Source organism: Lynx canadensis, chromosome B2 (genome assembly GCF_007474595.2).
Source record: "Lynx canadensis isolate LIC74 chromosome B2, mLynCan4.pri.v2, whole genome shotgun sequence".
Classification (NCBI taxonomy): domain Eukaryota; kingdom Metazoa; phylum Chordata; class Mammalia; order Carnivora; family Felidae; genus Lynx; species Lynx canadensis.
This window is the reverse complement of record NC_044307.1, coordinates 39,910,087-39,932,708: the sequence shown is the minus strand read 5'-3', so window position 1 is coordinate 39,932,708 and position 22,622 is coordinate 39,910,087. Positions and strand designations below refer to the sequence as shown.

The 22,622-nt window shown below is 48.3% G+C and overlaps 1 protein-coding gene across 1 annotated transcript; it reads right to left on the bottom strand.

Moving 5' to 3' along the window:
- Positions 1–2,711: 2,711 nt before the first annotated feature.
- LOC115514915 (natural cytotoxicity triggering receptor 2-like) lies at positions 2,712–16,570 on the bottom strand. The gene is made up of 6 exons (XM_030317071.1): positions 16,516–16,570; positions 16,028–16,369; positions 10,638–10,767; positions 10,420–10,530; positions 8,993–9,010; positions 2,712–2,751 (listed from the first exon to the last, which is right to left on the bottom strand). Exons 1-6 carry the CDS (start codon positions 16,568–16,570, stop codon positions 2,712–2,714), a joined length of 696 nt encoding a protein of 231 aa, XP_030172931.1.
- Positions 16,571–22,622: the final 6,052 nt, after the last annotated feature.

Below are 22,622 nucleotides of genomic sequence, written 5' to 3'. Positions count from 1 at the left end.
GGAAGTATTTTAAAATAAATTGCAGATATCCTGACATTTCACCCTTAAATAATTCAGTATGCAGCTCCGAAGAGAAGAAGAAAGAACTTCTTGCTACATAGCAAATTAACATGATCATAGCCAATGTAATTAAAAATAATTTCTTGCCGCGCCTGGGTGGCTCAGTCGGTTAAGCTTCCGGACTCCTGATTTCGGCTCAGGTCATGATCTCACCGTTTGTGAGTTCGAGCCCCACGTTGGGGGCTGACAGTGGGGACCCTGCTTGGGATCCTCTCTCTCCCTCTCTATCTGCCCCTCCCTTGCTCTCTCATTCTCTCTCTCTCTCTCAAAATAAATAAATAAATAAATAAACAAACAAACAAATAAAAATAAAACACAACCCCCTCTCCCCCATTTCTTAGTAGCTTGTACTACCCAGTCTGTATTCAGATTTCTCCAGTATGTTCAGCATTTCCATTATGAACAGAAGTTCAGGTCTGCCCAAGCAAGTCGGCTGACTTCACCAGAATTTCCCACATTGGGCCTGGTATGGATCCTGGTCCTCAGAGGAGCCCAGAAGGAAGGCTGAGGACTGGGAAACAGAGGTGGATTTCTGAGGGAAAAAAAAAAAAAAAACCCAAACCTGGGAGCCCGAACAGTCCCTGGGTACCAGCATGCTACCAGACTCTTAGGGGTGAGTGGCGATGAGACAGGGGGCTCCAGTGCCTTCCTGGGACTTTGTGCTCTCTCTAGGGAGCACGTGAGGTGATGGCCACTCCAAAGACTGATGCGACTTCATAGCAAAGTTACTCATTAAGCTGTGAGTTTTTTTCCGTACCAACCAAGCAATTCACACAGTTCTTCATGGACACTGGCTGGGTGTCCCACACGTTACCTCGGCTCTGACAGTATTGACCTGGAGTTAGCATCAGATCCCGCAGGTGAAGGGCTCGCCCCCACTTCAGATGCCAGTCACAGGTCCTGGACTACAAACTGGGGGTTCCCACAACCCCTCTTCAGGCTCGACTAATTTGTAGAGTGGCTCACAGAACTCAGGAAACTTGTTTACTCACTAGATTACTGGTTTATTACAAAGGATTACCAGTCTGTTCCAAAGGATATTAAAGGGTACGAATCAACAGCCGGATGAAGCAATACACAGGTGAGTTTCCAATCGCAGGAGCTTCTGTCCCCGTGGCTTTTGGGCCCGGGACAGCGGCATGTGGGGGCATTCTGGTTCCCCAAGCTGAGGCTCCAGAAGCCCCCTCCTTTCTTGTTGGAGGCTCCGTTACATAAGCACAATTGATTAAATTATTGGCTGTCGGTGATTGATTCAACTTTCAGCCTCTCTCCCCTCCCGGGAAATCAGGGGATGGGATTAGAAGTTCCGACCTTCTAATCATGGTTGGTTTCCCTAGCAACCAGCCCCCTTCCTTTGGGGATTTCCAAATACCACCCTGTTAGCATAAACTCAGAGGTGGTGGCAAACGGCTTGTTATGACTAACAGGGCACCCATGTCACCCTTATGGCTCTGAAGCCATTTTGGGAACTGAAACCAAGAGACCAGACGTGACAAAAGATACTTCCATTTCAGGAGCAAATGAGGCTTTGATCACTCAGGAAATTCCAAGGATTTCGGCAGCGGTGAACAGGAACCATGAATAAAGATCACAATACACATTTATTATAAATTGCAATATCACACCCATCCTTGCTGGGATCCTTCTGCCACTCTCTGATGCCCACTAGTGTCCTGCTTCTTCCATCCCTCCCCAGCCACCTCCTGTCCAACTTTGCTCCTACACCAGTGCTCCTTCCCTCAGCCACCACTGGAATCTTCTGCAGGGGCCCCTGGACTCGAAGCTGTGTTCAAGAGCTGCTGGCTCCTTTGTGTCCCATGGTGCTCTGTCCTCGGCAGCCCTAGTTGGGCACCAGAAAGTGTCTGTATCGTGCTCATCAGCTTAGCCTCCTGTGGAAGGGGCTTCAGAACTGATCTTTATCCCCTTCTTTTTCCAGAGAAAGAGACAGAAGTTCAGAGAGGGACGGTGACTTGCACCAGCTTATGCGGGGCTGAGCCCAGAAAACTAATCAGGGTCTCGTTTCTAAGCCTTGCTCACCTGTGTCCCTCCACTCACTGGGCTTACGTGCAGCGCCTGTCCCTGCTCAGAACAGTACCCACGGGGGCTCCAGGGCATCCGGGGGCCAACTGGAGAACGGAGGATAAAGAAAAGCAATGGTGGAGGGGCGCCTGGGTGGCTCAGTCGGTTGAGTGTCCGACTTTGGCTCGGGTCATGATCTCACAGCTCGTGGGTTCGAGCCCCGCGTTGGGCTCTGTGCTGACAGCTCAGAGCCTGGAGCCCGTTTCGGATTCTGTGTCTCCCTCTCTCTCTGCCCCTCCCCTGCTCACGCTCTGTCTCTCTCTGTCTAAAAAATAAATAAACTTAAAAAAAAGAAGAAGAAGAAGAAGAAGAAGAAAAGCAACGGTGGAGAAAACAGGGCAAAGCAGAAAAGTTGGTCCTCTGGAGATCAAATGTGCGTATCCAGGACAGTTTTAGAATTGGAAGAAAACTTAGGACACAATATATATTCACGTAATTTTATAACTTGCAAGGCTTGTCCACTTGCACTGTTTATTTAAATCCTCACAGCAGTGTGGTGGTAATATGTATCTCCCTACAGGTGAGGATACGGGTCTGGAGAAGGTCAATGACCAGCTGAAGAAGCAGGTGGCTTAACTGGCATCTGGGCTCCTGAGTTCCAGCAGGGTTTCCAGTGCATTTCCCACCTGCAGCCAGAGCAGGGTGGGGGGGCAGGAACTGCTACAGAATGGCACCAGATTCAGAGGCAGCCCCTTCTTTGTCCCATTACACCGGGTTGGTCACCACAGCCTCCTGGCAAGGAGGAATGCTGCCACTTCTTTTTTTTTTTTTTTAACATTTATTTATTTTTGAGAGAGAGAGAGAGACAGAGCATGAACGAGGGAGGGTCAGAGAGAGAGGGAGACACAGAATCTGAAACAGGCTCCAGGCTCTGAGCTGTCAGTACAGAGCTCGACACGGGGCTCGAACTCACGGACCGCGAGATCATGACCTGAACCAAAGTCGGACGCTTAACAGACTGAGCCACCAGGAGCCCCAGAAGGCTGCCACTTCTGGCCACTGTTGGCCAGAAGAGGGGTGGTAGTGAATATGCATGTGTTCTCAGCCAGCCTAGTCAGTTTCCTCACCCTGATTCTTTCCTGGGTTCCCTTCTGCTCTCCACCAAGAAGACTGGAGTCCATTCCCCGTAGGTTATCTGTCCCTCCAGCCGAGATCAGCTCTGAGTTGCCTCTGCTGTGTAACAGGTGGGTCCTCTTTCTACTCTACCCCACTCCCTCTGAAGCTCGGCCTTTGTTCAGTGTCCTCCGTATGCCTGATGCTTTATGAATATATCATCCTACTTAGAAATGCAAATAGCTTGGTAACGTGGATATTATCAGTTCTCCTTTTTCTATTGATACAGACCTTAAGAATGTTCTCCAAACTCGCTTAGCCAGTAGCGGAGAAGGAAAAAGGATCCTTGCGATGAAGTGGCAGAAGGTTTAGCAGCATTGCCACCTGCAGTAATGTGGCACGTAGAAAAAATACTTAATGAACTGGGTTGGTGTAGCCGAGATTTCCGGTCAAAGTGTTGAGGATGCTGCCTGGTTTCTTCTTGTGGCTTATTGGAAAATGTGAGAACAGGGACGTAAACTATAGGCAGGGTTATTCAACACGAAGGAGCCAGAACCTGATGGCTTTGGAAATTCTCGGTATCTTTGGACAGTAATGAGGCTAAAATGAAATCCAGAGTGCTGTCAGGAAAATAGGGTCTAAAGATGAAACCAAAGGTGACTGTGAAATCCCTTGTTGAGACCTTAGGAAGAGAAAGGTAATTAATACCCTCGAAGGAGCTTGACAGTATGTGCCTCACAGATTCTTTCAATGAAACTAGAGGGCTTCTAAAGAGTTAAAAGACATTTTCCCTCAGCTTCTCAGCAAAAGCCCAAGGTACAGAAGAGACATTATCTTCACAAATGAAGACATTTGTGAGTGTGGCTTTTGTCTAATTGAGTGGATTTCAATAAGATTCACAGGAGACCCACACATTTTTAAAAGAAAATGCTATTCACAAAACACTACCAGTGTGGACTGAAAGGACCAGAGTATAAAACTAAGAAAAAAGACCCTTGTAGACCCTTGTGCCCCCCAGATTCTATTGGAAAGAAGCAGTTGAGAAAACTATGAAGCTGTACATATAGACTGCCTTCCTGGAAGGTGAAGGATGCCTCAGAGGGGAAAGCAAGACCCCAGGGGGTGGAGCCAAGACCCATGATCAATTATTCCCAGGTACATGTAGCCCAGAGTCCAGATCATGGAATTTCCAACATCTGCCCAGCTGAACTCCAGTTTTTCTGTGGATCAGTGCTCCATTTGCCTCCAGTCTCCCCCTCTTTTGACCAGGGATGTCTCTCGGTGCTATCCCAGGCCAGTATCACCATTGTATGTTGGGTTTGCATCTGGCAGATAACTTGTCTCTTCAGCCCATGGGTCCTCATACTGAAAACTGAGCAGCTGTATGCCAGGGACTGTCCTTGAGGTTCCTCTGCCATACCTGGTCCTGATTTATACGACAGTCTTCTGGACTTAAAGCTGATGCCACAATTGGGTGAGATTTGCGGAGGTCTTTGGGGGAGGGGATGTGTGTATCTCTTTCATTTTTACCTTTCAACTCCTTTCACCCATGAGTGTATTTTGAATGTGGGAGAAATGTCAATAATTTGTGGCCAGAGTATATACGGTGTGGTTCTGTATCCCTTCCTTCAGGAGATGGAGTCCAATCTCTCTCCCTTTGAGTGTGGGCTGGCCCCAGTGACCAGCTTCTAATGAATAGAATGGCAGAAGTAACGATGTATGACTTCAGGGACTAGGTTATGAAAGGCACCATGACTTCCTCCTCAGTCTTTCTTGGATCGGTCACTCTGTGATCTCCCACATCATGAAGTAAGGTTCACATGGTGGGAAACTGAGGCCTCGTCTTGACAACCGTGTGGGTGAGCCATCCCCATTGGGTGAGCCATCTTGGAAGTGGTCCAAGATGTCAAGTGTTCCTATGACTCCAGTTCTCACCGATGTCCTGACTGCAACTGCATGTGAGATTCTGAATCAGGAGCACCCAGTTAAGATGTTCCCAGATTTCTGACTCCCCCCAGAGCTGTCTTTGAGATCATAAACATGTCATTTGTAGTCTTATGCTACGGAGTTTTTGGGTAACTGATTACACAGCATCAAATGAGCTGGGAGGCAAACAACATGATTTTGTTGTTGGTTGTTGGAAACCAAGGGAACAAAGCATTTCAAGAAGGGGGTGTGGTGGGTCACATCCAGCACAGTTCATCTTTTCAATATGATGACTTTTGAGGATGGGCCTATGGAGTTAACAATGTGGAAGTCACTGGACACTGTGGCAAGATGTTGCAGGGAGTGGCACAAGGGCCCGACTGGAGGGGGTTCAAGAGACAACAAGAAGAGATACATTGGGGGCTGAGAGTGTTTCCACTCCTTTTATGGTTGGGTTGTAAAGGGCAATAGAATGTGGAGGAGTAGGTAGAGATGCTATGGGGTCAAGAGAGGGTTTTTAAATATGTCATAGCCCATTTATTTTTATTTATTAAAAAAATTTTAATGTTTATTTTTGAGAGAGAGAGAGGGAGAGAGAGAGAGAGAATGTACACAGGGGCGGGGCAGAGAGAGAGAGAGAGAGAGGCCCAGAATCCGAAGCAGGCTCCAGGCTCTGAACTGTCAGCACAGAGCCCCACGTGGGGCTTGAACCCACAGACCAATAGGTCATGACCTGAGCTGAAGTCGGACGCTTAACAGACCGAGCCACCCAGGCGCCCTTAAGCCTGTTTATATTCTGACTGTTGTGACACGTGAGAGGGCAAAGAACTTCTGGAGCGATTTTCTTGTGTAGACAAAAGAAGATGGGATGGGTCTTATGTGGAGAATTTGGCCTGCATTGGGAACTGGGAGAAGAGAGTGAGCCTGGGGTAAAGAAGGGGGATGATTGACAGGTGCAGCGGGACTGAATAGGCCTCATTGTTTTTAGTGAGTTTGGGTGCAAGGACACCAGCAGAGGGTGAAGAGTGGGCACTGGAGTTTGAGGGACCAGAGGATGGCATGAAATAGAAGTCTAGGGTGGAGACCATGTGGTTACAGGGAGACACTTCAGCATGATAAGTTGCTTTTCTCCGGCCACATTCAGCCTTAGGACAAGCTGCAGGATGGAGAAATGGAAAGCTGGATACAACCAGGGCTGGAGGTGTGCCAGGAGAGTTCAATGACAGCAGAGGGGGGGAAGAGGAACTGAGACTCTGTGCCAAAGAGTGATTGTGAGTATGGGCCATGGAATCCAAGGGAAAGAAAGGCACGAGTGAGGTAAGGGAGAGGGACGAGCTGGCAGGACTAGAGGGTCATGGATCCCAGTGGTGTTGAAGAGACACCATGATCAGGTTGGCTTGAGCTAGAGAGACAGGTGGGGGCTGGCAGGTGGGTGCTCAGAGTTGAGACCAAGGAGGGGAGCTGCTATTCCTGCTGACCAACTGAATGGGAGGCTGAGACAGAGAAGGGGACGAGATCATTGCAGGAGAGGAGGTCAGGAACCAGGAGGCCAGGGATTTGGAAGGATCATCTATGAGTCCAAATGGCCTCAGCTCACCAAGCATTGTGACAGTAGCCATGGGAAGTGACAGTGAGCCAGGGGTTAAGACCGGTGAGAAGAGGGGGACTCCCGATTACATAGAGATGCCACACTGATGGACGTGGTCTACGGTACAATCCGGTGGCAGGAATTCAGATTGTGGGGCTGCTTTAGGGAGGATAAAAAGGTAGGAAGCGGCAGTGAGGAGTGAAAAGGACCCCCCCTCCCCCACCCCGGCCTAGTGGTGAAGGAGAGTGAAATGCCACCGTGGGCCAGAACGACAGAGAGAGCAGTGTTCTCCTAGGAGGCACAGATTTCCTTGAAAGTAGGAAGGCGATGTTCAGAGAAGTTGAGCTCACAAGGGCTCATGTTTCAGAGGGCAGAGCAAAAAAGACGTATAAATTTGGGGAAGAGTGGGAAATGGGGCTCATCTGATGAATTCATAAGGTCTTACTGAGATGCCATCCTGGGTGATGAGGGCGGACCAGGGAGCCCCGGGCTTTTGGGACTAGGGTGGGCAGGGAAGGAAGGAATGAAGCCGCAGGTCTGGGGGTCCCAGCACTGGCTGTGACGGAGGGTGGAGAAGAGGCCAGGAGTCTTTACAGGAGCAAGTGGAGATCTGGGATCTCGCTCTTTCCTGCCCAGGGTGGTGGGAGCTGGAAGGGGTGATTGAATGGAAAATTTGAGGCCCCTCTGCTCCTGCTGAAGAGATGGGCAAGCTGTGTGAGGGAAGTGGTGATAAATGGGCAAGAATTGCATAAATCCATCCTCAAGGATGAAGGGAGAGCTCCATGGAAGTCTTAAAGCTGGGTAACATTTGGACGACTTTAACGGACCAGAGAAACGTGGGGGAGGGAGACATAAGAAGCAAGTCTTTTTTTTACCTTAGAAACCCAGGAAGCCTTAGGAATCGGAGGTGGGGGGACCTCAGGATGCAAACTACAAGCTGGGGACTGGGGTTGAGAAGCAGTCTGGCTCCTAGCTTCTCTGCCCCCCCGTGAGACAGAGTGAGTGGGTCAGCTGCCCCCATCCTTTCTCCCTCCTCGCTCTCTCTCTCTCACCCGACAGAGAACCCACAGGTTAGTCTCTGAGGAGGGTCTGTCACAGAGACGCCCTCCCAGGGCACCAGGCACCTTGGAGAAGGACACTGTGTTCCACCTGGGGCCTGAGTGAGTGAAAACGGAAGCTGCTTTGCCACAGCTGGTGCCTAGAACCAGGCTTATATCCCCAGGAGGACGGTTCAAAGCACCTTTTTGGAGACACTGAGCTGTCAGAAAAAAATGAAGCGGTGCTTGTCTTAGTCCGCTTAGTGGCTGAGACAAAAATGCCACGGACCGAGGGGCGTCAGCAGCTCTTACTTCTCACAGTTCTGGAGGCTGGAAAGTCCGAGGCCAAGTTGCTGGCAGATTGTGTGTCTGGTGAGACCTTCCTGGTTCCTATAGGGCTGTCCCCTCACGGCATCGTCACAGAGTAGAAGGAGCCAGGGAGCTTTGTAAGGAGCTTTGTAAGGGCAGAATCCCATTTGTGAGGGCTCCTCCCTCATCACCTTAGGAGTTGGGGTTTGAACATATAAATGGAGGGGGGCACATAACAGCCCGTAACAACACCCTTGCCAAATCAACGTAGAGTCCACAAATCTCTGCAACACACACAGGGCCTCCAAGCTTTTAAATACCGGTGCTCTGCCAAGAAGCAGCAGAGGCTTCCAGAAAGTTCTGAGGAAAGACAGCGGTCAATGAAAGGAGAAAACGAAAGATAGAAAAAGGTATTTGGGGGAAACAGAAAACAGACAAGGCTTAAAAAAATAAAACACCACAACCCTCAAAAGTTAAAACTTTAACACTGCCCGAGAAAAAGTGGCGTCGCCAAAGCAAACACACGTGTCGTAAAGGAACATTCGGAGCACAAATAGACCCTTTAGACATTTTAAGATGTGAGAGCATAAACGGTAAATCTTTGAATAGAAGAACCGGAATGCAACCTTGAGAAACTTTCCCAGAAAGTAGGAATAAAGAAAAATAGAGGAAGGACAGGAGAGAAAAGATAAATTTAGAGGCTCAGTCTGGGAAGTCCGACACCGAGATAGTAAGTGTCAGAGACACAGCAGTCCTACGAGGGGCAGTGCCTCGGGTCAGACCAGGGTGGTCTCCACTGTGGAGCCTCCCACTCAGCTTGTGCAGGACGGGGGGGGGGGGGCGACTCCTCGCCAGAGCCTGTGGCCATCTTGGTGGCTTCAAGGGCAGTAAGCGTGGTACATAGTGACGTGATGATGGTGACTAGGGTGGCTGAACTTGGCAGAGCAGAGGCCCCCACCTCCTGTGCAGTAAAAATGCACAGAGGTGTTGTTGAGAAAGGACGGACAAGGGGGAACAATCTAGGAGGTGGAGACCAAAGGCAGGACGCCAGTTAGGTGACTGAAAGAGTGGCCTGGGTACAGGTGCCAGGGGCTGGGGATTTGCAAAGGGGGAGGAAGAGGAGGAAGAGGCAGAAGCCACAGAGAGCAGCAGAACAGAGGTCTTGGCAGAGTGTGGCCGAGCAAACAGGGATGGAGAGAGAAATGCTGGGGGTGACCTGGGATCCTGGCTGAGCTGTGGGGCCACAGACAGGAGGGGAAGGGGAGGAGGAGGAGGAGGAGAAGGGAGAGGAGGGGGAAGGAGAGGAGGAGGGGAGGAGGAAGAGGGGGAAGGACAAGAGGAGGAGGAGGAGGAGGCAGGGAGCAGGAGGATGAGGGGGAGGCCTAGGGGAGAAGATGATGGGGTCAGAGTGGCCCTCCATGGTGGCTCCAGATTGGTGGACAGCCACTGCACTGGTCTTCAGCTCCCATCCCTGGATGGTGCTGGCCCAGATGCCAGCTGTGTGTGAGCAAGCCGTGGGCCTGGACCTTGGGAGGAGGCCAGGCTGAGAAATCCTCAACACTGGAGTGAGGGGTGTAGCCAAGGGTGTTGGATCAAGTTCTGGGGGACTTCCGCCTTTTCTTTGCAAGGAGCGAAGGGTTCAGAGGTCAGGGAGGCGCCCCTGGGGAGCCTGGGGGATACTGGCCATCCTTCTTGGGCCCTGAGGCCTGGAGTCTGGACCGAGCTGGGTGCATCAGAGACCTCCCTCTGTGTTGCGCATGTCGACTCCTTAAGGCCCTAACATGGGAGGGGCGAAGAAATACAGGAAGTGACTCAAACCCGCTCTTTGAGCCTGTTGCCCTCTCCCCACAGGCTGTCCCCCCTTCAGCAAGCCTGCGCTCTGCCTGATGGGTCCCTGTCGCCACACCTTTCCCTCAGCCCCACCTACCTTTGCCTTGTGCATCCCCTTCTCCTTGGACGTGACCCTCCCTCCTGTGCATACCCTCCCTCTGTCACCGCTTGGGAAGGGGCTGTGCCTTGGGTTTGGGCAGGCATTCCTGGAAGGGCAGGCAGTGGGAGGGATTTCCTGGTTGGACAGGTCAGTGATACTGAATCAGAGGGGGAGAGGGGTAGGGGAAGGAAAGGAGGAGGAGAAGTGGGGAGGAGAAAACAGGCGGAAACATGTGGACAAAGCATCTGAGTTTTGGAAAGACAAAGGTGATCCTGTGGTGAGCAGGCAGTCAGTGAGGGTCTAATTTGGACAGCCCTGCTGGGGATCATTTTTCTTGCCTCTGTGTTCACTGGCTGATTCCCTGTCTGACCATCTGTCCAGGGATGGAAGCCCCTCCCTGCTTCATTCTCTCCCAAGCCCAACCCAAACCCACTCACCAGACAAGCAGGGCTGACAACACCACGCTCTTGGCCAGAAGGAGTCCACAGAGCACGGAGACCAGGGCGCCGGGGGCTGCAGGGTGACAGTGGAGGGTGCAGTTTTGTTGCCTGGAGAACAGAAAACAGAGAGGAGGGGAGCCGGTTGGGGTGGCAGCTCTCTGCTGTGGGCCCCTGAGCCAGGGCCGTGTGCGTGAGGGTCCCACCCTTGAACTCACTGTGAAGGGGCAGTGATGGCAGAGGAAGTCCTGGGGGCCTCTCTGGCTCTTCCAGTGGAGGACACACAGCTCTGGGTCTGTGATGAGATCAGGCCACGGGAAGCCCGGGTGGCCTGCGTGGAGGCGGAAGCTGTCAGAGAAAGAAAAAGAATCTGAGTTAGCTGGAGGGACAGCACATCTGTTCTAGCTGGCAGGAAAGCTGGAATGGGGACCTGGGCTGAACTGGGAACAGAAGCTCAGAGCCTGGGAAAAAACCAATTCTGGGGTCGGGACTGGGCTATGAAGTCCCATGGCTTAAGACTAGACAGATCTGTGGTTTAGGCTCTATTCAGTGCCTGTGGAGGTGTTCTTGGCTCCAGGAAGAGCACTGGAATGGGAGTCAGGAGGCCGGGGCTTCTCTCCAAGCATGTCTACATGTTTGGAAGGGCACTGTCTAGCTCCGAGCTTCCCCAAGTGGGGAAACAGTCACTGTCTTTAAGTGGCTCTCATCTCTGACATCCCTTCCCATTCTCATACTTCTGGCGCTATTAGGGGGAAGGGGCTCCTCCCCGGGGAACTTTCAGACTGCTTTCCCACCCCTGTCCTTCCTGGTTCTGCCGCAGAACTCTGGGTCCCTCTGCAGACCCCACTGCCTCAATGATCTGGGTAAGTACATTTTATGGGGCCCCCTCTTGATTCTGAAACTTTTGCGAGCTCCCTGTCCCCTACCTCCACTGCCCTGCCTCCCCATACTTACCAGTGCTCAGAGCTCTTGATGGAGGCTGGTGGGAGGCCATCTCTGGAAAGGTGATAGGGGCTATTAAGGATGAAGAGAGAATAATGACTACTGGGGATGGGTGAGGCCCAGAAGGGAAACGAGTGCTGTCAGCCCCAATGCTGTGACAGGAAATGGGGACTCTCGGTGTCCTCAGCTAGGTCTATATACCCATCCACCCAGGATCCATGAAGGGAACAGCTGAGGGAAGGGCTGGGAGAGGCATGGGGGAGAGGGTACCTCATGTTGGGACATCCCATGGCCCAGGGGCTTCCCTGGAGAGAGTCCCAGGTCAATGGACATGTGGCCATGACCCTGTCCCACAAGGGCACTCTCTCTGAGGCTGCCCAGAGTGACTACTGGGAGCAACCCGTGTGCCCAACCTAGAAGAGGTTCTCATGACACTCAGGGAAAATTCTAGTCCTGAGCTACAGCGTGGGATCTGTGGGTGGATGCTGGTCCACAAATTATTTATAACCTGCCTGCACAAGGTAAATATAGAAATCAGGAGTAAGGATCTTGGAATTTATCAATCTGACATTGCCTCAAGGTCCAAGCATGTGATTAGTAAACCGGTCTGGTACTGGCAAACTGTCACGGAGAGTAACACATGGGGCAGGCTGCATGACAGCAGCAGAGCAGGACCGTGATCCCTGAAGGTTCGTTGCTCGACTATAACCCAAAAGTGTATCAAGACCTGAAAAAGTTATTTTTATAAATTTTTATAATCATCGACATTTTCAATCTATCCGTTATGAATTTATTTTTAAAAATATTTACTTATTTTGGGGAGAGCACAATCAGGGGAGGGGCAGAGAGAGAGAGAGAGAGGATCCAAAGTGGGATCCATTCTGGCGGGCTGACGAGCCCGATGGGGGGCTCGAACCCACGACCCATGAGATCATGACCTGAGCTGAAGTCAGAAGCTCAACCGACTGAGCCACCCAGGTGCCCCTATCCATTTTTTTTTTAAATTAGAGTTTAACATGATTAGCTAATGTAGACTAGTGATTAGTTAATTCTAGTACTAAATTAACAGAGAGCAAAACAAAGTCACTGAGCATTGTGTCAAGAAAAGCCCCATCTTTTCGGGATGTAGCAGTAATAATAAACCAAATGGTGATAGCAGAATTAATTCCAAAGATGCTTTTCCTTCTGAGATCATTCCAAAGGGTTTGCATTGGTTATGTCTGAACATGGAATCCTTCACTGTGGTAAAGCAGAACCCTGTCCACTTCCTAATCTCAGGAGCCCGTGAGTGTCACCCCACATGGCCAGAGGGGATTTGCAGATGTGATTAAGGTTAAGGACCTTGAAGTGGAGAGATATTCTGGGCGAACCTGAGCTAATGATTAGTATTTAAGAGCAGAGAATGTTTCCCAGCTGTAGTCAGAGAGCAGTGCAGCTTGAAAACGGCTTCTGGCTTTAAAGACAGAGGAAGGGGGCCACAAGCCAAGGAATGTGTGGAAGTGGCTAGAAGCTGGGAAAGCTCTCAGTTATGCAGCCTGTGAGAAAACGGGACTCTGGTCTTATAGCTACAAGGAACTGAATTCTGTCCAAGACCTGAATGCGTAAGAAGTAGATTCTAAGAGCCTCCAGAAAGGAATACAGCCTGCTGCTGATACCTTGATTTTAGCCCAGTGAGACCCATGCCGGACTCTTGATCTATAGAACTGTGAAGTCATAAATTCGTGTGGTTTTAAGCCACTACATTTGTGGAAATTTGTGATGACAGCAACAGGAAACTATGGCACTCATAAATAGCATGAGGTTTGTAGTTCTAATGAATGGTGAGGCACTCAAACCCACTGAGTTCATTGTTGAGGTTCAGTGAAGAGGCTAAGGAACAAGTACATCATGAAAGCAAGTGACACTTACAAAACATTAAACCACAAGTTCAAAATGAGCTATTTGTTTTTAAAAGAGTCCTGAATTACAACTTTCTTCAAAGCAGTCAGTATTTCACCTAGTAACTCTAGAGTTCTGTGGGCTTCTTGTAAAGTAATGCTTTGTTGCTAAGACAAAATGTCTACCTACAGGTGTCAAAACATTATCGAAAGGCTGTAACAGAGGTGTCTGCTCTACCTTGTTGAGCTAGTCTGTGGCAAAGAAGGGAAATTAAATATCACTTTATTGACACATTAGCTCAACATACTCAGGAATTGGCTAATGAGGAGGAAGACCAACTCCTGGGACAAATAAAGTTAGCAAGGTGTTTTTCACGGCAACTTGAGCAAAATGCACGCACATCGCAAACATAGTTATTCTTTTTAGACTACGTGCAATTTGAACATGATGATAGGAAGGTATTCCTCTGTATCATTTCGTTTCATTGTCAAAAACACAACTAGCCCTGAGCTGAATAGAACTATGAAGGATTTTATTATCGACCAGTGGTTTGGGGCTCCAGTTTCGCATCCGAGTATGTTCTGATAGCTGCTATGTGACAGGAAAACACGTGGGAGCAGTCCTTCAGATGAAGGAGACTTGCATCAGAGTGTAAGCCAGTGCACCGCCTCCTTCAAATTCTTGCTCTGAGAAAATATCAGCTGAGCTGTACGCGTGCCTACCAAAGTGGGAAAAATCGTGAATTACATGAAGATGAACGCGTTGAATTTGAAATCGTTCTCTTTATTATGTGATCATGTGGAAACCCCTCTGAGTTGTTATTGTAAGCCAGGTTGCACTGATTCATTACTGAGGGTGACAGTTCTGTTGAGAATGTTTGAGCTACGAAAAGGACTCCTACTATCTTGGCAAGATAGAAACCAGGTCAGTACTAACTTTTTAAAGATGGGAATCACATGGTCAGGCTTGGTTATATCACAGCTTTGAGGCTATTCCATGCCAGGGAAGGACGCAACATATTTTTAAACGGCAAATGAGATCTAAGCGCCAAAACAAAAGAGGCTTAGAAGGATAGTTTCTATAAACTTTCATGACATGTTCTTAATTCAGTAACAATTATCAGCAAAATAGGTGATCTTGTCTGCAAAAGTGCTTGTAGAGAAACCTGGATAGTTTGATGGAATGTTTTGCCTTTTATTATCTGTCCAAAGAAGATACATGATAGGAAATTCATAAAACCAGAGACCATTTTTTCATCAACAGGTATTTCAAATGTAAACAGAGCTTTATAAGATAAAATTTTGGAACTAGCCCCTGATGAAGGATCGAGGATGCATTTTGAAAATATAGCATCGCTCGCTTCCTTTTGTAAAAATTAAAAATAAAAATATTGAGCTTGTAGGAATTGATTTAGAATTCCTTCTTGGATTTCAGCTATAATGTTAACAACAACATCCATCACCCACATGCATACTTTCAATAATCAATGGGAACCGTTTTTATAACTGAACTTTTTTCCCCCTTATGTTTGTTCTGATTGTCTTTGTTGAAAAGTAATTTTATGCCTGTAAAATCAAATCAGCATTTTGGGCTTGTGCTTTGTATGTGTGTGTTTTTCTCTCATTTAATTTTTCTAGTAATTCATTTTTATTGTGTTTTACCAGAAGATAGTCATTGATGGATTGGAGATGTTTTGAAAAGGTCCTCCACCACTGTCTTAACAAGACTTGGGCTGCCATAACAAAGTGTCACAGCCTGGGTGGTTTGGAAACAACAGAAATTTATTTCTTACCCTGGAAGCTGGGAGTCTGAGGTCAGGGTACCAGTGTGGTGGGGTTCTGGAGAGTTACCTCTGCAGGCTATCATTTTACATGGCAGAAAGAGGAGGAGAGAGCTTGCTGGAGATCTCTTTGGTAAGGGCACTAATTCCACTCATAGGGGCCCCACCCTCATGACCTCATCACCTCCCAGAGGCCCCACCTCCAAATACCATCACATTGTAGGTTAGGATTTCAACCCATGACTTTGTGGAGGCCACAAACATTCAGTCCGTTGCAACCACAGATGCTTTGAGAAGCTCTGATTCAGACTCATGTTGGCCAACTTGTTTGTAAAGGGCCAGAGAGTAACTACTTTAGGCTTGTGGGCCATATGGTCTCTGTTGGAACAGCTGCTCCTGTAGCATGAAAATGGCCTTAAATCATATATAAACATACGGGCATGGCTGTGTTCCAAAAAACCCTTTATTTGTGGACACTGACATTTGAATTTCCTGTAATTTTGTGTGACACAAAATATTATTTTTCTTTGACTTTTTCCCCCCGACCATTTAAAAATCATCCTTAGCTTTCAGACCAGAGTTTGCTGACCCCTGATCTGGGCCAGGAAGAATAGACGGACCAACATGATACCAATATGGTGGGGCGGGGGGTGGTTTGTGGCCAGGGCCACACATTTACTGAGCACCTACTATGTGCCAGGTACAGGTGCCTTCTCTAAGAATGCCAGGCAGTCTCGGGCTCCCCTGTGGCCAGGTCATATGAGCTCAGGGTCAGAATGCTCCCATGATCTGTTTGGGCACCTTTGACGAGGTTTGTAAATCATCAAGACAGTGAGTGAGGGGTGTGTGTGTGTGTGTGTGTGTGTGTGTACATGTATTCAAGTCCCTGGGACACCTGTTCCCAACAACCTTCCCAGGAGATCTGAATGGGGGGGGCAGCCTGGCTTCATGACTAAGAAACTAGGAGGCACCCAAAGGGAGCCAGGGGACCCCTAGGAAGAGGCTTACCTGGAGACACCGTCAGATAGAACCTTATGGACTTAGAGACAGAGTTGCCGGAAGCATGGTAAATTCTACACCAGTAGTGTCCTGAATCTTCCTCCTTCAGCCCAGTCATGGTGACAATGAAGAGGCCGGTGCTAGGGTTGTCCCAGATTGAGAATCGCGAGGCCTGAGCCAGCCTGCGGGGACCGGAGCTGGTGATTAACCTGGTGCACTTGGACGCCGATAGCTCCTTACACCAGCTCTTCCTCTCATAGGGCCAGCCCTTGGGGGGGTACTGGCATCTCACAGAAAGCGTCTGTCCCGCCACTCGGTGAAGTGGCTGTGCCTCTGGCACAGCCCACGAGCCTGGAGAGGAGGCAGCAGGTCAGGGCCACACCAGGAACTGCTCCTCCAGCAGCCCCGGGCACAGAGCACTTGCTCCGGAGCCCGCGGTCCTGTAGTCCCTGTACCACCCTCGCCTCTCCTCCCCAGGCTCTCGCCTTCCTCCTCACCTGGGATCAACAGTGACAGGAGCAGCAGGGGTGGGAGCGGGGCTCTCTGGACCATGTGGCCGTTTCTTCTCGTGCTGGTGCCAGGGGACATGGGGGACGCTGGGGAGAGGGAACCTGGAGCTGGTCTGATTCTCCTCAGCTTTCCCAGCACCTCCGAGATAGATAAAATGAGAAAGGCCAAGGGCAGCTTGGGGAGTGGGAGACCCGGGGAGAGCCGACCTGGCCGGCAGAGGCAAGCGGAGACCAACGGTGGCAGTTGTAAATCCGGACCAGGAGGGAACAGCCCTGCGTGGCGCACGGCTCCTGGGTGTCCATAGAGGCTGCTTCTCTCCTCTGTGCCCCACTGCCCCTTCCCCCTCAGGGCCTGCCCTTGGGGGAGGAGCTGGGACAGCCAGGAGGAAGCTGTGGTCATGGGCTGTCCACTCTCCTCCCTCTGTGCACTGCCTCTTCTTTGCAAGACCCTGGCTTTGCCCCTCTCTTCAGGGCGAGCCACGCTGAAGGTGGGTGACCAGCTCAGGGGCACTTGGAGGTCTGTGCGAGACTCCACTAAACCCCACTGGCCCTGGGGGTCGTCAGAAACTTCAAGCCCGGTCCTGCCTGGTGGGTCACTGACATGTTTCCTCCCTGGGAGGCTTTGTGGGTGCTGGAGGGGAGAGGGGAGGGGTAAGAAAGTATAGGGAGAGTCCCTGGCAAAGGAAGGGAGAGTGGAGCTGGGGGCAAAGAGAGCCCGGCTGGGTGGAGGGACGGGTCAATGGGGGATGGAACACAGGAGCCTGGACCACCAGTCTCCTGTGAATCCTCGACTCCTGCCTGTGGGCACTAGAGCGCTGTTTGTGTCATTGATGCGTAGATGGATGCAGGGCTCCAGCATCTTTAGGGAACGACTTTTAAAAAATGACGCGGGCGCCTGGGTGGCTTAGTCGATTAAGCGTCGGACTCTTGATTTCGGCTCAGGTCACGATCTCACGGTTCGTGAGTCTGAGCCCCTGCCTCAGGGTCTGTGCTGAGAGAGAGGGTTCTCTCTCCCTTCCTTTTTGCCCCTTCCATGCACTCTCGCTCTCTCTCTCTCTCTCTCTCAAAATAAATAAATAAGCTTTAAAAAATGATGCAGTTTATAAAGAGGTTTTATATGAAACATACAAATGTTGGGAGAAAGAAGGGATCGAGAGAGAGAGAGAGAGAGAGATCAGGACCCACAGCCCTGTGCTAACATGTAACTCCACATGCGACCACCAGGGAACTCTACTCAGAGCTCATGCCTGAAGAGGGAATTTGAACGTATTGAGGGTGTTAATTCCAAGTCCCCTGCTCCCCTGCACCCCGCCCCCCACTCCTGCCCTCCTCTCTGCCTGGGCGCAGAGCCCTGTTCCTGCAGTGAGAGGGGGCAGAGACTGAGGATAAGGATGAAGGGGCAGAAAGAGGACGGGCATGGGAGGCACCTGACTCTCTTTCCTAGAAACGACCAGGGAAAAGCAGGATGGGGTTGTGGCACCGAAAGGACTGCTCAAGACGACGCCCACTACCCGTTTGCACCCATCAGCGCACCTAGGGTGTTCGTGTGTGCTTTCTCCTAATTCCACAGTGGGCTTGGCAGGGAGGTGTGCTTTGTTTTCCCCCCACGTGGGGAAACTGAGGCCCAGATGGGTCAGTCTGACCTGCTCAAAGTCACGTGATGATGTAAAGATGTAACCAGACCAGCTTCCTGACTTCTGACGGGGACTTTCTGTTGAAGTCTGGCCCGGGGACAGGGCAGGAAACCAAAGCGTACACCCTTGCAGAGGCAAGCTCCTGGCGGTTCGTTTCCTGGCGTTCAGCTGGGCTCAGTGTTTCCTCTCTTAACCTAATTACAGACAAAATGCGGGGGTGGAGGGCACCCTTCTGAGGGGGAGGAAGGGAGGCTCTGGCCCCGGCGGGCGTAGATGTGTGTCAACTTGTGTGAGGGTGTGCAGCCACTGGTTCCCACACCAGTGTCCCCTTTGTCTGGTCGCTGCTGACCCCTGGGAAGGGACGCCTCCTTCTTGCAGTCCCCCAAGATCACTCTTTGCCCACATACCATTATGTCTAGGTGCCTCCAGTTTGGGGTTGGCTCTGAGCTGTTCTCTGCCGAGTCAACATGGGTCCGTGGTGCCCAGGGGAAGTTTTTGAGGAAACTTCTAAAGCTCTAAAAGTCTCAGTTTTTTCCTTTCTTAAATAGCTAACAATGGATCACTGATACAATTATTCTGGGAATAAATGATTAAGCCCTTCCATTTATAGAAGTGCCTGTTACATGGTATTAATGAATGTCTGCCATCATTAGTAATCAACATTCACGATATCTTGTTTCCTTGACTTTTAATTATATATATATTTAATATATAATTCGATGTCTATATATATATAGACATCAAATAGCAGTATAGCAAACTTCTAAAAGGAAATAAAAATAAAAGTTATGTCATTTAGAGTAGAACGTTCTTCTTTTAAATATATTTTTTTTAATTTTATTTTTTGAGAGAGAGAGACAGAGAGAGCAAGCAGGGGAGGGGCAGAGAGAGAGGAAGAGAGAGCATCCCAAGCAGGCTCCACGCTGTCAGCATAGAGCCTGGTGCGGGGCTTGAACTCATAAACCGTGAGATCACGACCTGAGCCGAAAGCAAGAGTCAGATGCTTAACTGACTGAGCCAGCCAGGCCCGCCTAGAGTAGAACTTGCTAATCATGGCCCCAATGCCAGAAACGATATAGGGAAAAATGCTGGGTCATCCTATATACAAATTAATACTTGGACATTATAAAAAGATATGGCAAATAACATTTAAAGGCAAATCACAACTCTGAGTTAAGGTTTCCTTCCTAATTGGCAGATACAGGGTTATTCGAGTTCATATAAAAAAAAGTTTTTTAAATAATAAGAGAAAATGAATATTTCAATAGAAAAAAGGAGTGAGGTTATGAGCAAGTACTTCCTTACAGAAGAAATACAAATGAACCACGTTAAGGAAAATCTATTCAAAGTGGACATTGTTAAGACAAGTGCCAAACTACTCTTCTCCTCAGAGTGACAAAAGTTAAGAGAAATGATGACAACCAGGGTTGGGGGAATTTTAGGGAAAAAACAATCACCTATTCTGCTGGGCAAACATACTGATACCACCTTTCTGAAAGACAGTGTGGGCGGATTAATTAAAATCCATTTTGAAAAAGAAGTCATCGTGACTCAGTTCTACATCTAGGCACAGAAACCGGGCACAGTGGCTGTTGCAGTATTATTTTGTTTTGAAAATTCGTCAAAAGAATGCACATACATATCTTCCAAACTTGTAGCTCTAAAAATTTTAGGTTTATAAACTCATATTAATAACAATGCATCAGTTTTATGTCCCAACAGTCTACACCCCAATCCTTTTCTTCCTAGAGAGAACTTTGTTTTTTAGTTAATTAATTAATTAAATGTCTTATTTATTTTTGAGGGAACGTGGGGAGGGAGGGGCAAAGAGGGGGACAGAGGATCCAAAGCGGGCTCCGTGCTGACAGCAGAGAGCCTGATGTGAGGCTTGAACTCACAAGCCACGAGGTCATGACCTGAGCCAAAGTCAGATGCTCAACTGACTGAGCTACCCAGGTGTTCCCTTAGGGAGTCATTTTGAAGTATTTTTCATATTTACCCTGTTACTGATATTTCTCTATTAGACAGGGGTAGGTAGTATACATGAAATGTGCCCTGTGGAAGAATGAGGGATCCTCTCTTTCCCATCATGCTCCTGTCGGTCCCTTCCCTCACCTTTATTCTCCCAGTAGTCAAATAGAGTTACCGATAGAATTAATTTTTAGATTTCATATTTTCTGACCATGTGCATATATTTTTCAGAGCCCAGTCATGTAGTTTATAATGATTACATTTCCTTTGTGGTACAGCTTTTTACTTTCTGTGAAGTTATTAGTTACCTTATTTTATTATTTTGTTAAAAATTTTTTTTTCATGTTTATTTATTTTTGAGAGAGAGAGAGAGACAGAGTGTGAGCCGGGGAGAGGCAGAGAGAGAGGGGAGACACAGAATCTGAAGCAGGCTCCAGGCTCTGAGCTGTCAGCACAGAGCCCAATGTGGGGCTCGAACTCATAGATTGAGAAATCATGACCTGAGCTGAAGTCAGACGCTTAACCAACTGAGCCACCCAGGTGTCCCGACAGTTAATTTTTTTAATGTTTATTTTTGAGAGAGCGAGCAAGGGAGGTGCAGAGAGAAAGGACAGAGGATCCGAAGCAGGCTCTGTGCTGACAGCAGAGTGTCCGATGTGAGGCTGGAACTCATGAGCCGTGAGATCGTGACCTGAGCTGAAGTTGGACGCTCGATGGACTGAGCCACCCAGGCACTTCTGTTGATTGTTAATTTTTTTTTAAGGACCAACAAATGGTGGTGGTTAGGGGCACCTGGGTGGCTCACTTGATTGAGTGTTCGACTTTGGCTCTGGCCATGGTCTCTCAGTTCGTGAGTTCGAGCCCTGCATCGGGCTCACTGCTGTCACTGCAGAACCCACCTCAGATCACCTGTCCCTCTCTCTCTCTGTCCCTCCACCACTCACAGGCTCTCTCTCTCAAAAATAAATAAACATTAGGGGCGCCTGGGTGGCGCAGTCGGTTGAGCGTCCGACTTCGGCCAGGTCACGATCTCGCGGTCCGTGAGTTCGAGCCCCGCGTCAGGCTCTGGGCTGATGGCTCGGAGCCTGGAGCCTGTTTCCGATTCTGTGTCTCCCTCTCTCTCTGCCCCTCCCCCGTTCATGCTCTCTCTCTGTCCCAAAAATAAATAAACGTTGAAAAAAAAAATTAAAAAAAAAATAAATAAACATTAAAAAAAATAAAAAAATAAAAGGACTAATAAATGGTGGTGAGACAAATCCATAGAAAGAGGAATTTCCCTAATTATGGCATCCTGGTGATAAAGGTGACCACAAACAATGTCACTATAAAATCATATTTTATAAGCAATTATTTTTTGTGAATACATGTGCAATTAATTTTTGTATGTAGATCTTCTGTCTAGCTAAAATAATAATCTATTATTTCTAATAATTTGATTATACATTTATGATTTGTTATGTATTTAGTTGTAACATAAATCAGAAATTTACATCAGTGCAATTAGTGTAAATTTAAAATGCATATAATGTTAAATATTTTATAAGAACATATTTATATTTAAGTATGTATACATATAAAATAGATAACATAAACTTATAGTGAAAAACAAGACTGTCCATCCAGAAAGAAAAAATTTGAACTAAAATGAAATGAATAAATAGGCTGCTGGAAAAAGATTTTTAAAAGGAAATACTTCTATGTTCCCTTAGGAGTGACAAATTGGTTGAAATCACAAATATGAAATGTATTAGAAAACATATGAATGAATGAATGAATGTAATTCTTTAATTGCAAAATTAAAAATGTAAAAATCCTGATTGGATGACCTTTCATTTCCTAGGGCCACGGTAACAAATCACCACAAACTGGGTTACTTAACAGAAATGGAGACCCCAAGTCCAGCAACAAGGTGTTGTTAGGGCCACACTCTCTCTCTAGAAGTTCTAGGGAAGATCCTTCCTTGTTTCTTTCAGCTGCTGGTGGCTGTCTGCATTCCTGCGCCTGTGGCCCCATCATTTTGATATCTGCCTCTGTAATCACTTTGATTTCTCTGTGTGACACTCTGTCTAACCCCCTCTGCCTTTCTCCTATAAGGAGGCAGGTGACCGCATTCAGGACCCACAAGAGAATCCAGGGTAAAGGCCATTTTCAAGACCCTTAATTTACTCACACCTTTGGCCATAGATAAGGGCAATACTCATAGATTTTGGCAATGAGGAAGTAAATATATCTTTGGGACCATTTCTTCTGCCTTCCAGAAATGAGTTTTTTAAGATGAAAATATGAGTTATAATTAGGTCAAGATTTAAAATCATCAGCTGACAATTCACCATGGATGATACTTGTATGGGTGTTAAAAAATCCACCTACAAATCAGTATACGTGCTGATTTAGGGGTAAGTCCCAAGATACTTTCAAGAGACAGACAGTGCTCATCACATCTGAGCTGTTACAAAGAAGCAAAAAGATGAAATGCTTCCTGGCAGATTA

Excerpts from the sequence above, each read along its gene's own strand:
- LOC115514915 (XM_030317071.1), bottom strand. The coding sequence starts at position 16,570 with ATGGTCCAGAGAGCCCCGCTCCCACCCCTGCTGCTCCTGTCACTGTTG. Across the intron at positions 10,768-16,027 it reads CTATCTGACGGTGTCTCCAG|CTTCCGCCTCCACGCAGGCC; the intron begins GTAAGCCTCTTC and ends TTTCTCTGACAG. Across the intron at positions 10,531-10,637 it reads GCCATCACTGCCCCTTCACA|GCAACAAAACTGCACCCTCC; the intron begins GTGAGTTCAAGG and ends TCTGTTCTCCAG.